This window comes from Galeopterus variegatus, unplaced genomic scaffold, assembly GCF_000696425.1.
Source record: "Galeopterus variegatus unplaced genomic scaffold, G_variegatus-3.0.2 Scaffold2469, whole genome shotgun sequence".
Classification (NCBI taxonomy): domain Eukaryota; kingdom Metazoa; phylum Chordata; class Mammalia; order Dermoptera; family Cynocephalidae; genus Galeopterus; species Galeopterus variegatus.
The window spans coordinates 115,975-130,601 of record NW_007728580.1 but is presented as its reverse complement, the minus strand read 5'-3'; the positions used below and the strand labels follow the sequence as shown (position 1 = coordinate 130,601).

General features: G+C 35.9%; 1 protein-coding gene across 2 annotated transcripts in view; it reads left to right on the top strand.

Annotated features, from left to right (window-relative positions):
* Positions 1-2,085: 2,085 nt before the first annotated feature.
* The window catches only part of RIMKLB (ribosomal modification protein rimK-like family member B), a 77,749-nt gene continuing 65,207 nt past the window's right edge, over positions 2,086-14,627 (top strand). The window contains exons 1-2 of one of the 2 annotated variants that reach the window (XM_008581802.1): positions 2,086-2,384; positions 11,936-12,163. In XM_008581802.1, the coding sequence (XP_008580024.1) occupies positions 11,989-12,163 (175 nt within the window). In that variant the 5' untranslated portion in view covers positions 2,086-2,384; positions 11,936-11,988. Of the gene's footprint in view, positions 2,385-2,548; positions 2,572-11,935; positions 12,164-14,627 lie in introns of those variants that run through there. The other variant, XM_008581803.1, reaches the window with a different exon arrangement.

The window sequence follows — 14,627 nt, the reverse complement described above, 5'->3', positions numbered from 1 at the left end:
AACACAATTTCTGAATATTTTCTCTTTTTTGGCGGCTGGCTAGTATGGGGATCTGGACCTTGCCTGTGGTGTTTTAATACTGGGCTGTAACTCACTATGCTAACTGGCCAGCCAGCCCCAGTAAATATTTTCGAACCCCAGTTGGTTGAACCTGGGGATATGGAGGGTTGACTGTATTTGTCTTCTTGTGATTGGCTTATTTCTTTTAGCATAATGTCCTCAAGGTTCATCCATGTTGTAGCATGTATCAGAGTTTCATTCCTTATTGAGGCTGAATAATATTCCATTGTATATATATACACGTACTTCTAGAATTGTTTCACTGCTGGAGGATTAAATGATAAAAATAAATCTTCTAACATTGTATTTAATACATACAGTTACTGAAAATGTAAATTTATTTTCTTTATTCAAATTCCCTTTAATGGTGTGTTTATGCATAGAAGAAAAGAGTGCACAAACCCCCCAGAAAACCGTATTTCCGTTCTGGCTCTACCATTGTGGTATCTTGGGCGGTCTTTCTTTAAAATATGGATAATACGAAAAGAGGTCTTTAAAAAGTTCATGTAAAGATGCATATTATCTTTTAATTCTATTTTTCCATTAACTTTTTGAAGTACCCTTGTACATGCCTCTGTTTCTCACATAATTATTATATATAGATTAAGTGAGAAAATGTACATGGAAAGTGTTTTGAAGCATTAAAGGTGTTTTTAACCTCTCACCGATATGTGTTTCTTCGTATGAGGAATTGGAAAGGATAGGCACTTGTCTATGTATTCCTAAGTATTGCCTTTCCTTACCTTAGTTGCCTTTTCTGTTTTTGTGTAAACACTCATGTTTTAAGGTCATCTTTTGCAGTCTCTTGATGGAGCATGAGTTTGGATAGTCAAATGGTTATGTATAAAATCATGTATCTATCTTGTATTTTTCTAAGAGTATCATAAGTGAAAAAAGCTATAAGAAGGAGAGAGTGTGAGTGAATTTAACATGAAAACTTTGGGAAATTGTATGTTTGCTCCATTGTTGAGGTCTACTTGACTTGTGTTACATTTCTTTTTTTTAATATAATTCAAGTACATAAACCGAACATTCAAACATTTTAAAATTAAATTTTATAAACAAAAGTTTAACGTTCATATATAGGAGTATAGTTTACAGGGAACACCCAGAAAGGTAAATTGTTGTCTAATCCAGAATACTGATAAAGATAACTTCATGATGAATAAAATGTTTCACTAGCAGTTCTATTCTGGCCAACATCTTAATGACTGTGGTTCCATACCTGAGAAGAAATTGCTACGTAATCTTCTCAGTATAAACAACAAGGCTTGGCCTATAATTCAGAGGGGGTAATCAAAGCATGTAAGTGAACAAATGAAACTGTTCTTTTGAGATGAAAGTAAAAGCAGTAATCTCAGCCTCCCAAAGATAAGAATTCAATTTTCAGTGTTTTACCTGCTTTAAAAAACAAAATCAAAACAAAAGAAATACCTCCTTAGTTTTTCTTGGAGTATATGATATTTGCATCTTGCAAATTCAAACCACAAATGCTGTTTAAAAGTCTTCCATGTGCACCATTGTTAGGAAGAACATTACCCAAATCACCAACTTCTACACCTCATAAATAATTTTTTTTTTAGTTTTAAGGTTTTAGATTTACTAGAGATAGCCTATATTTGATTATGTATGTCAAACATGCCACACAAAGAAGATACTTCCAAAGTATTTTTTTTTTAGAAACTGTTCACAAATGCTTCTCCTGTTTGTCAGATGATCTTGCATGGGTTGGCTAATGTGCATCTATATAAAAACCTGAAAATTGGCTCATGCAAGCATTCTGAATTAGATTACCCCCGCGGAAGAGTATTCAGAATTATTTTGTCTTATGAGTTCTGTGGAGGTGGGGGTGAACCCTGGCAATCCAGGTCATCAAAATATGCCACCACCAATTTATGCCTCTTTTCTGATATAGTCCAGTACTAGATACCATTTATCATCCTGCAAAATTTTGTCTCCATCTTTAAGGTGCTGGTCAGCTTTTTGGATTAGCTTTCTAGCTCTGTTCTGTTGATGAACAGAGGACTTCAGTTTGCAGAACTGCCAATCCCAGCACCTTCCACACACTTTCACATCTTTCACTAAATTGATTGTATGTTATAAAGTTGATCTCTTTCAAAAGTGTCCTGGAGTCAACTTTGGTTTCCATGTATTTGTCTCTGATGGGTTCTTCAAATTTCTCTTTTTCCTGTCACTGGAGGAAAACCTAACACACCAAGGATCTTCCTTAATGATTTTTTTTTTTTACTTTTTTCCATGTGGATGTTAAGACAATCACAGAAGTTTCATCCAGAATTTGCCTAAAGTCTTCTCTCTCCTTTTTGGTAAGTGCTTCAATGTGTTCATTAAGCTTCTGTTTCTCTTCTCTTTCCAACAAAGATCCAGATTCCCAATGATGATCTTTTTGGAGAGTCCTCTTTTAAACCATGACACACCTGAAGAACACACCTCAACAACCCTGAGGGGTAATGAAAAAGGATTTTTCAAGAAAGTTCCAGGGTATCTCCTGGGGTCAGTATACCTCCAGCCCTATACCTCATACTGGTTTTCTAAAAATTTTTTAATTTTTTTTATTTTTAAAAAGATGACCGGTAACGGGATCTTAACCCTTGATTTGGTGTTGTCAGCACCATGCTCTCTGAAGTAAGCTAACCGGCCATCCCTATATAGGGATCCGAATCCATGGCCTTGGTATTATCAGCACCACACTCGCCCAAGTGAGCCACGGGCCAGCCTTCATACTGTTTTTTTAAACAGTTTAATTGAGATACAACTCATATATGTACATTTAAAATGTATGAAGATGTTTCAAAATGTTCACGGAAAGGTTTATATTATCTTTTAACTCTGTTTTTCCACCAACTTTTTTAAGTACCCTCATCTAATTCAATAGATTTGAGTAGATTCACAGAGTTGTGCAACCAGTACCACAGTCAAACTTTAGGATATTTTCATCACCCTGAAAAGAAATGCCATCTCCATTACTAGTTACTCTCTATTCTACCCAAAGCCCTAGGCAACTACTAACTACTATATTCTGGATATTTCATATAAATGGAATCATACAATATATGATTTTTTTTGTGTGACTGGCTTCTTTCGCTTAAGAATGTTTTCAAGGTTTATCCATGAGCAGCATGTATCAGTCCTTCATTCCTTTTTATTGCCAAATAACATTTTATTGTATAAATATGCCACATTTTATTTATCCATTTATCAGCTGATAGGCATCTGTATTGTTTCCACTTTTTGTCTATTATGCACACAATACTGCTATGAACATTTATCTGCAAGTTTTTTATAGACTGCTATGAACATTTAATGCTGCAATGAACATTTATCTACGAGTTTTTTTATAGAAATCTTTTCATTTCTCTTGGTTATAGAGCTAGGAGTAGAATTGCTAAATCATATGGTAACTCTATGTTTAACCTTTTTAGGAACTGCTTATGTTTTCCAAAATAGCTGCGTCATTTTACATTCCCACCAGCAGTGTGAGGGTTCCAATTTCTCCACATCTTCACCAACATTTGTTATTATTTCCCTTTTTAATTATAGTCATTCTACTTGATGTGAAACGATATCTTATTGTGGTTTTGATTTCCATTTCCCTGATGATTAATTGTGTTAAGCATCTTCTCACGTGCTAACTGGCCATTTATTAGAGTGGTTTTTGCTTCTTACAGAAACTGTGACACATTCAGAAACATTTTCAACACTCAGGGTATGTTTTCAGTGCTAAGGCAATTGTCTTGATGTGCTTTTCTTTGCTCTCTCTGACAAACTATGCTCCATCTTCTGATATTCTGCCTGAGTACTGTACATACAAATACTTTGACAAGGCTTTGTCTGCCCATTGTTAAGCCTAAACTCAACAAAACACATGGAGACTGAAAATCCTTCAGAATAATGCTCTAGTTAAGATTTTGCTAAAGTGAGTATTTTTTTCTAACTCTTTGAGCTGCATATTGCCTTGAGTAATCATCATCCATATTGTCTCCTCTTCAGTGGCACTTTTGTTTCTTTTGAATTCTTCCTTTGCCCAGTCTTTATGTGTCTGTGATCAGAATTATTTGGAACTTGCTGAATTGCTTGCAAAATCCTATAGAGGAGAACTTGTTGCTTTCTCATGAACTGCTTTAGCATTAGCATCGCTGGTGGTAAGTGGGAAGCAGCCATATCCACCAGACAGGAGTCCCTTTGGCGCCTCTTACATTTCTATCACTGCTGAAGTCATCTTTGATTAGTATCCAGCTTCCTGCTTCTACTTTCACAGCATTCCAGTCTGCCTTCAAATTAATAAGGAAAATGGCATTTTATAAACTTAGAACACCTAAATGGAGAGAGATTAAGTGACAGGGAGATTGTATAGGAATTACCTGAGTTTCAAAGGGACTTTCCTTTGTGATCATTTACTGATGAACATTATTAGTGGGTGATGGGATAACTGGGCTAACACTCTATTCTTTGGTTGTTTGAGACTCTTTTCTAAGATTTCCATCTTATCATTTATTCATTTTCTGTACCTTTCGTAAGAGCTACAAAGAAGTTCAACCTCCCTCTTCCCCCTAAGGGGGTGGTTCTGGTTTCTCCTATCCTTCATTAATGCTTTTGTCCCTCTACCACTTATTCCTTTTCAGTCTGATTTCTAACTAATTCAGATCCACCATTTTGGGGGTGGTGGTGGAGTGGGGGTGGGTGGCTGGCCAGTATGGGGATCTGAACCCTCAACGTTGGTGTTATTGGCACCATATTCTGATCAAGTGAGCTAAGGGCCAGCCCCTCAGATCCACTTTTGATATAGACTTTTGGGTAAAAGAAACAGGGTAAAATTTATATAGATCCCAAATTGTGTTTATTTTTTTATTTTAACTTTTATGTATTTCTGGGGTACAGTGTGTTGTTTCAATACATGCATATATTGAACAATGATTCACTTAGGGTAGATAGCACAGTTTTGTTTGTATCTATTAGCCCACCATTTCTCCTTCCCCCTGTGCACCCCCCCACCTATGGTAACCATTATTCTACTCTCTACTTCTGTGAGAATCACTGTTTCTTTTTGATTCCACATGTGAGTTATTACAATGCAATATTTGTCTTTCTGTGCCTGACTTCAGTTAGCATGATGGTTTCCAGTTCCATCCATGTTGCTGCAAATGATAGGATATTATTTCTTTTTATAGCTGAATAGTATTCCATTGTGTATGGATAATAGTTTTTTTATCCATTCATCTGTTGATGGGCATTTAGGTTGATTCCATCTCGTTGGTACTGTGAATAGTATTGCGATGAACATGGGAGTGCAGGTATCTTTTTGATATATAGATTTCATTTCTTTTGGGTATTTAGCCAGTAGTGGGATAGCTTGGTCGTAAGGTAGATCACTTTTTGGTTCTCTGAGGAAACTCCATAGTGTTTTCTACAATGGCTATATGAGTTTACATTCCCACCAACAATGTACGAGAGTTCCCTTTTCTCTGCATCCTCTGTCAGCATTTGTTATTTTCTGTCTTGTTGATAATAGCCATTCTAACTGGGGTGAGGTGATATCTCATTGTGGTTTTAATTTGCATTTCCCTGACGATTAGTAATTTTGAGCATTTTTTCATGACCTTGTTGGCCATTTGTATGTCATCTTTTGAGAAATGTCTGTTCAGGTTCTTTTCCTATTGCTAAAGTGGGTTTCTTTTTCTTTTTTTTTTTGCTGTTGAGTTGTGTGAGTTCCTTATATATTCTGCATATTAGCCCCTTGTCTGATGTGTAGTGTGCGAACACATTTCCCATTCTGTAGGTTGTCTTCTTCACTTTGTTGATAGTGTCCCTTGCTGCCTGTGGATATCCAGTTTTCTTAGCACCATTTGTTGAATGGGGAATGTCCTTTCCCCATTGTACATTTTTGGCACCTTTGTCAAATCAATCGGCTGTAAGTGCATGGGTTTAGTTGGGGGCTGTCTATTATATTCCATTGGTCAATTTGTCTCTTTTTATGCCAGTACCATACTGTTTTGGTTACTATTGCTTTATAGTATATTTTGAAGCCAGGAAGTATGATGCCTCCAACTTTGTTCTTTTTGTTCAAGAATGTTTTTGCTACATGGTATCTTTTGGGGTTCCATATAAATTTTCAAGTGGTTTTTCTATTTCTGTGAAGAACATTGGTATTTTGGTAGGGATTGTGTTGAATGTGTGTAGGTTGCTTTGGGGAATATGGATGTTTGATGCTAATTCTTCTGATCCATAAACATGGAATATCTTTCCATTTGTTTATGTGCTCTTCAATTTTTTTTCACCAATGATTTATGGTTTTCATATAGAGGTCTTTCACCTCCTTTGTTAAATTACTCCTAGGTATTTATTTTCTTTCTCTCTTTTTTAAACATGCTTTATTTTTGTTTACTTGTTTATTTTTTGTGGCAGCTGGCTAGTACAGGGATTGAACCCTAGACTTTGCTGTTATCAACACCGTGCTCTAACCAACTGAGCTAACTGACTCAAGCCACTTCTCCAAGGTATTTTATTTTTTTGGTAGCTATTGTGAATGGGATTATTTTCTTGATTTCTTCTTTGGCTTTTTAATTGTTAGTGTATAGAAAGGCTGTTGATTTTTTTTGTGTTGATTTTGTGTCCTGCCAGTTTACTGAATTCATTTTTTAGTTCTAGTAGTATTCTGTTGGAGTCTTTAGGATTTTTTATGTATGTGATCATATAATCTGCAAATAGAGATAGTTTGACTTCACTTCTTTCCATTTTTTTTTTTTTAAAGATGACCGGTAAGGGGATCTTAACCCTTGACTTGGTGTTGTCAACACCATGCTCACCCAGTGAGCTAACCAGCCATCCCTATATGGGATCCGAACCCGTGGCCTTGGTGTTATCAGCACCGCACTCTCCCGAGTGAGCCACAGGCCGGCCCTACTTCTTTCCATTTTTTTTTTTTTAAAGATGACCGGTAAGGGGATCTTAACCCTTGACTTGGTGTTGTCAACACCATGCTCACCCAGTGAGCTAACCAGCCATCCCTATATGGGATCCGAACCCGTGGCCTTGGTGTTATCAGCACCGCACTCTCCCGAGTGAGCCACAGGCCGGCCCTACTTCTTTCCATTTTGAATGCCCTTTACTGCTTTCTCTTACCTTATTGCACAGGCTAGAATTTCTACTACTGTGTTGAATAAGAGTGGAGAAAATGGGCACCTTTGTCTTGTTCTAGATTTTAAAGGAAAAGCCTCCAATTTTTGTCCATTCGATATGATATTAGCTGTGGGTTTGTCGTATATGGCCTTTATTATGTTGAGGTACATTCCTAATGTACGTAATTTGTTAAGTACTTTTATTATGTAGGGGTGTTGGATTTTATCAAATGCTTTTCTCTGTCTACTGAAATGATTTTTTTCCCCTTCATTCTGTTGATGTGATGTATCATGTTTGTTGATTTGCATATGTTGAACCATCCTTGTATCTTAGGGATGAATCCCACTTGATCATGGTGAATGATGTTTTAAGTGTGTTGTTAGATTCTGTTTGCTATCTTTTATTGAGGATCCAAATTGTGTTTTATTTTGTGGCTTGAAAGGAATTGGAGGCATTAAGACTCACTGTGGGGAAAAAAAACTTTGATAAACAGAATTTTGGCTAAAACATGAAGTGTCACAAAGTTTGTGTTAAAAGGTAAAAGGTTTTATTATTAAGTCAATTAATAGGCACATAGCATTATTTGGAAGGAGACTCTTGGGACTTAGAATCAGAAACTCTTGAACTCCAGGCTGTGTTACTTAATATCATTTACATTTTTGGCAGGGGGAATAAGTCTCTTAATTCTTTTAACCTCAGTTTTCTTAATCTGTAAAGTGGCTATTATAAAATTTGAGGTTGAATTTAAATAGCGTGTGTAAAAGTGCTCAGTAAATTAGTTAGCCCAGTATCTGAACTTTGATAAGGCCTTCAATCGTTCAGCATTTTCAAACACCATTCCTTTGTTATATGGTATTTGATATCTTAGAAGTCCTAGATTGTGGGGAAGACAAAATTCTTGTTTGCAGTAAGATTTAATTTTAGTGGGGAAATAGGACTACTAATTTTTCAATCTTGAGTAATAAAGATAATAAGAACAAATGTTCATTGCTCCTGCAATGTATCAGGTACCTAGTAACAACCTGAATTATAGTGTGATAATGGCTAGAATACTCTTATATGTATAATATGATGTAGACTCATGGAAGAAGGATGACTTTAAGAGCCAGGGAAACCTTAACAGGTATGTTAACATGTGAGCCCAGAGTTTATTAAGTAGATCTAGAGTATATATTCCAAGCAACAGGAAGCATTAGAGAATGTAGTGTGTTCAGTAAACTGGAAGTGAGAGAGGGTAGAAGATTAGTTTGGAGGCCTTTATATAAAGCATTCCAAGTGTCAGATGTTGGATTTTGAGTTCATATGCTTTGGTCTTATGTGGAATAAAAGATTTTCCTTCTAGTAAGAGGTACCTTAATACCTGCAGATGGTAGATTGTGGTTTTGCTTTTTCTCTACTAGGATAATTACCCTTGGGGAAGGGACCTTACAAGTAAAATAAGGGGGAGAGAAAAGGTATCCTTGATCTGTCATTTTAACTTTTTCTCTTATTTTATGATGATGTAAATCTTTTACTATCTCATTGTCCTTCTGTAGGGACTAGATTGATATATCCTTTTGGAAATACTAAATATTCATTATATGTTTTCAGTTTTTGACTCTAAACATTGAATTTTTCCTTTGTTTATTAAGGAAATAGGTCCTGATGAGAAACAGAATTATTAATCTTTAAATCTCAGAATGTTTACTTGAAATAATTTATTTCTCTGCCTTACAAATTATCCCTAGGATTGGTCTGATATGGGAATTAAAAGTAAGGGGAAATAACTAAAGTGGTACTATCTTAAAAAATCGGGAAAATCTTAAGCAGTGAAACAAATGTCTGTTTCTCTCCTGTGTCAGAGGATAAACAAAGCACCTTGTTTCTCATTTAATTAGTATTGCCTGGAGTATTCCAGGGTGAAGGTCATTTTTTTTTTTTTTTTTAAAGATGACCAGTAAGGGGATCTTAACCTTTGACTTGGTGTTGTCAGTACCACGCTCAGCCAGTGAGCGAACCGGCCATCCCTATATGGGATCCGAACCTGTGGCCTCGGTGTTATCAGCACCACACTCTCCCGAGTGAGCCACGGGCCGGCCCATGTTTTTATGTTGGTATGCCTACGCACACGTTTGCATGGAGAATTATCTCTCATATAAAGGTAAAAAAAAAGGTCTCTTTGTAGACTTTCTCTTTATTTCAAAAAAGCTACCTTTCTTCCCTAATGTAGCATATATTTGATTTCTGATATTTATACATTGTTTTCCTCAGAGTATCAGGAAAACAAACAAACAGAATGGGAATTAGTTTTGTGGATATTCGCAAATGTCGCATTTATCTTACACTGCTAGAGAATATTTTCTTACAAATATCTTATTGGCTAACCAAGCCTCTTTAACTGTTAGGAGAAAATTAATCATTTTATTTTACGTGGGACTCTATCTTATCTTTTAAAATAGTGAGTATCATTTGAACTTTAAGATTCCGAATCATTAGTAGTTCTGTCATTTGGTGTACTTTTGGGCTCCTACATTATGTAGAGTTATGGCTGTCTTTTTGACTTCTTGTCAGCATTTGTGTTTTTTTTTTCCTTGATGTTAATGGATGAGAAAATTAGAAAAGTAGATGTTTTAAAATTCTGTTAAGGGGAGGACACGACTGCAGCCAATGGGGGAGGTATCCACCCAGAATATTGGCAGCCTGATGCTGGGAGCACCAGTGGGGGGAGGAGCAAGCAGGCATGGAGTCTCTGCCTTTGGAATTGGTGAGTCTTCACCTGACATTTCTGGTGTCTTAGATGTGAATCCCGATGGAGCAGCCACAAGAAGACGAGCAGCTGCTGCAGCAGTAGCTCTGGGGGAGGCTCAGCCACCTGGGCACAGAGGAAGGCTAGCTGCACTTTCTCCTATGGAAATGGGAATGTATCGTCAGACAGGCAGAGGTTGAAACCTTTCATTTCCTGACAATAAACTGGTCTTTGGAGGTCACTGTAAAATTATCGTGGATGAAAAATCTGGTCAGTTGTTACTGCGAGATACAGCACCAGTGGAACAGTAATTAGGAAAAGGGCATTAGTTTAGAACCTGTAGGATGCATAGACTATTTTGCTGTAGGGAAAACCATAGCATTTTATATATATATATATTTTATTTTAGTAGGTATGGTGCTTATCTTATAATAAGATTTAAATACCACAAACTATAGCACAAATAATATAAATTATAATTTACGAATTGTATACCGGCCCACTGCAAAAAACCAAACAAAACGAATTGGCCACAGTTGGGGATAGTATGGTATTTGAAAGAATAAACATATTTCTCTTTATTAAAAAAAATCTTCAATCTAATGTCCAAAACTGCTAATCCTAGAGTAGCTGATATTAAGTTAGCACAGTTTCTTCCTAAGCAAGTATGTAAATTATCACCATATTTAGTCTAGATACCCTCTTTATTTAACACCGGTGACTAATTATGCCTTCAAGGCAGTAGGTTGTGGGGTAGGTGGGTTAGGAGTAGGGTAGGTGGGTGAGTATGGCAGGCATGGCAGGCCAAGGGGCTGGGCAGGTGCACCGCTGATGGTTCTGTGTTGTCTCTGCCCTGGGGTGGTCTCACTATATACCACTGTGGAGCAGGCCCTTCTGGCTGATACCTGGAAGAGTGCATTTAAGGATACGTGAGGGACCAGTTCCAGCTGCCTCTCTTCAGGAAGCTGCCAGTCTGGATAGCCTGAGCTTCCATCTAATCTTTGCCTCTTTCCTTTTGCTTTTGGTTTGCTATGTCATCTGGGAATAATACTTCAATGATATGTGAAATTTTGTGGGGTATTTTTTGTGTGTGTGCTTGTGGAAAAATTTTTTTATCTTTTGTTGCTTGTTCTCAAACTTGTAACTTTTTTGCTTCTTTTCAGAAAGCTAATTTTCAACTGTAGTCTTGCTCATGATAAAACTCAGAGAAGTGGCACTCTATATCTGTGCAAAAAAGTCCTCTTTTTTACATTCTAGTAAACAAGCTACATTTGTTTTAAAAAATTCTATTTAAAAAGAGTAGAAACACCGAGTGAGAGCATGCTGTCCTCTAACTGATGGAAACAAAATTTAGTGAATGGACCTGGCATTTATTTTGACTATTTAAAGTCCTTTTTGCTCATTCTCCAATATTTTATTTTGATTAAATTTACTGTGTAAACTTTAGTGTTGATGGTTATCTAGTAATATAGGTGCTACTATCTTATTTTTTTTTCTGTGTACCTATAACAAGATGAGAAGAAAACAGTATAAAACCACAGATAAAAAATATACTTAATTGGGTTTTTTAGTGATGGGACAGAGGGTGATATATTGTTGATGATTGGAATGTTATCTATTTCATATTAAGCAGGGAATTGCATTTTGAGGGAGGGGATAAAAGAGTGGAAAGTAGGTGATGAGATTAAAAAGTATATTCTAGGCAGTATATAATATAGGGAATGGTATTGAATATTTCTGCTAAGTGACCTGCTATAATTAAGCTGCAGTGCCAGCTTCCCCAGGGGAAAATGGAGAAATCTTATTTCTGGAGAGATTTCCAGTTTCTATCTTTCTAAGTGGTATAAATTTTTTAATTTGAATGGGGAAAAAGACATAATGTCTCTACACTTGTTTTTTTTCTTTTGTTTCTTGTTTGTATAATTAGTTACAATTGCACAATTTTTTGGTGTGAGATCCAGAAATCAAGTAGATTTCTTGATTTACCTTGTATGTGTATTTTTCTCTTCCATCCAGATAGAGTGTATATCAAGAAGAAATAATCCAGAAGGAACAACAAGCAGATCAAGATGTGTAGCTCTGTGGCTGCCAAGTTGTGGTTTTTGACAGATCGTCGAATCAGGGAAGACTATCCCCAAAAAGAGATATTACGAGCATTGAAGACCAAATGTTGTGAGGAGGAACTGGACTTTAGGGCAGTGGTGATGGATGAGGTGGTGCTGACAGTCGAGCAAGGAAACCTGGGTAAGTCTATACTAAATGATCTTTTCATTTTTTTCTTAGAATATGGTGAATCTGTATGTTTTAGGAATAATTAGGACAAAGGAATTGTTAATAGCCTCATCATTACTAAGTATTATCTAATCATAATGTCTAGTATATTTTATGGAAGAAATGGACACAGTAATATTTATTTACTCCCTTACTATATTTAAGAAACAATTGGGAGGGAAATTGAAGCTAACTTTCTAGTTTTCTTGCATTTTTTCTGTCTTCTAGTTATAAGGTGCTCCTAAGGGAATTTGTATATTTCAGGGGGAGTCCTGTTAATAAGTTAATCAAAAACCACGTGTGATTCTTATTTTCTTTTTGTTTTGTTTTTTTGGCAACTGCCCAGTTTAGGAATCTGAACTTACGACCTCTTTTTTTTTTTTTATAAGAAAATATATGTATGTGATATAAACTACTAATGTAGTTTTTCTTATAGGTAAAAGTGTCCTAATGATTTGACTGACTTGGTGCTAAATATTTCTAGTATTTCTAATATTTCATATTTGTTTAAGGATTACAAGGGGAAGATATCTTGGAAAAGTGTAGAAATTCTTTAGGACTGACTTTCAGGAATCTCTAAATCTTTGGTTTGGAAAGTTATGGCTTGTTACAGCTAAATTGATCATTTCTGTCTTGGGAGCATTATAAAATGTCATATAAGTGGAAGTTTTGTTTGACTTTTAGGAAATACTTCATAATTTAGTAATAGTATAAATTACTTACTTGCTTTGTGGCTAGAATCATAATGAGGCTCCATGATTTAATTTCCTCAGTAAAATGGAGAGGTGGTTATTGTGAGAATTAATGATATACAAGATACAATGAAGTCTTACTTTTATCTGCTATTATAGGGTACTTTTGTTCATAAGCTAGTTAATAGTTCCAGAATCTTGGCTGGTTACTAAAATGTTACTGTGGGTTTAAATGACTAGAATCTTAGCAAACAGTTATTCTTTGTTCTCAGCCCTTTTAAAATATTTATTTCCTCTGCAGTACCTTTTAGCAGTAATTATTGCTGTAAATGTTTCCATTTTGTTTCACTTATGTAAACAAGTACTCTTGTTCTCTTGGGTGGAGTTACTACCTTAATTTGGATGATGCTCACTATTTTATTTTCAGTCTAGTCCTCTTTTCAGTATATGTGCCTGGGTCTAATACCTAGTTATTGAGATTCAGAACATCTGGGATAGAGTCTATTTCATTCTTTCATCAAATATTTGGGCACTTACTATGTGCTGTTTATTGGTATGATTTGCAAATTGAGACATAGTCCCTCTATTCTAAAGGAGAAAGTCAACACTACTTAAATGACCACACAAATAAATATAAAATTATTATAACTTTGGTAAGGTATGAACGTTACTTTGCAAGCCTCCCGCATCTGTGACAGAGACCCTTCATCAAATCAAGGTAAATCTTTTCTCTAAAATCCACCATCTGTGGCATGCTTTTTCAACTTATAACTTTTTCAGTGTAAGTTGCGTGTACAGCTATTGTTGAAATTGGAGTCAGGACTCAGTTACTTTGTTGTGTTTGGAACCATGATCTTGAAGTCTGTATGAGAGAGAGACATAATGAGCAAATGCGGAGTGTTAGTGTACTCAACACCACTCTCACAGGCTCCTCCTGTACATTTTTGTGTTGTGTTTTTTGTTTTGGCGGTTGGCAGGTATGGGGATCTGAACCCTTGACCTTGGTGTTACAAGGCTGCACTCTAACCAACTGAGCTAACTGGCTAGCCCCATTTTTGTGTTTTAAAGGTTGGAAAACTAAATGCTGCAGCCAGGGTTTCTTATGAAATCTTGTGTCTGCTAAGTAGACAAACAATATTTGGTAGTTAGAAATGGTCATTTCTATTTTTAAAAAGCCGTTTAAAAAGCTCGAAAAAGATGTAGATTGAAAAACTGTTGTTCTTGATTTTTTTTTCTCAAGTGCCTATTGTACTTTTTCACTTTGTTCTCAGCTGGCATTTCTATGCCAATCTGTCAAAATTTAACTCACTTTTTCTTCCTAACCCGGTCTTCTTATCTCTACTTCTCTGTTTGTAACATCACCTTTCTCCCATTGCCCTGACTTTAACTGTTGACAGTTTCTTTTTCTTTTTTTAAAAATATTTAAGAGCCAGTTTGCCACAACCTTTTGTTGCTTTTTCCTTCTGAGCCATAACTAGTCTATCTTCTCTCTATCCTGAGTTGGGCTGTCTTGGCCTCAAATATTAATGACTGCAATGGCCCTCTAGCTCTTTCTTTTTCACATTGGTCTTTCCTCTCTAGCCCTTTTACATCTTCATTGAACACTACTTTTGCCATCTTAACATCCTTATAATATTCAGAAACTTATTTTTCCTCTGTAGTGTCAAGTCTAGTTTTCTTTAAGACTTCATTGATGCATCTCCTGTGTATTCAGGCATTTCTAAGTGTTTTTTTTTTTTTTTTTT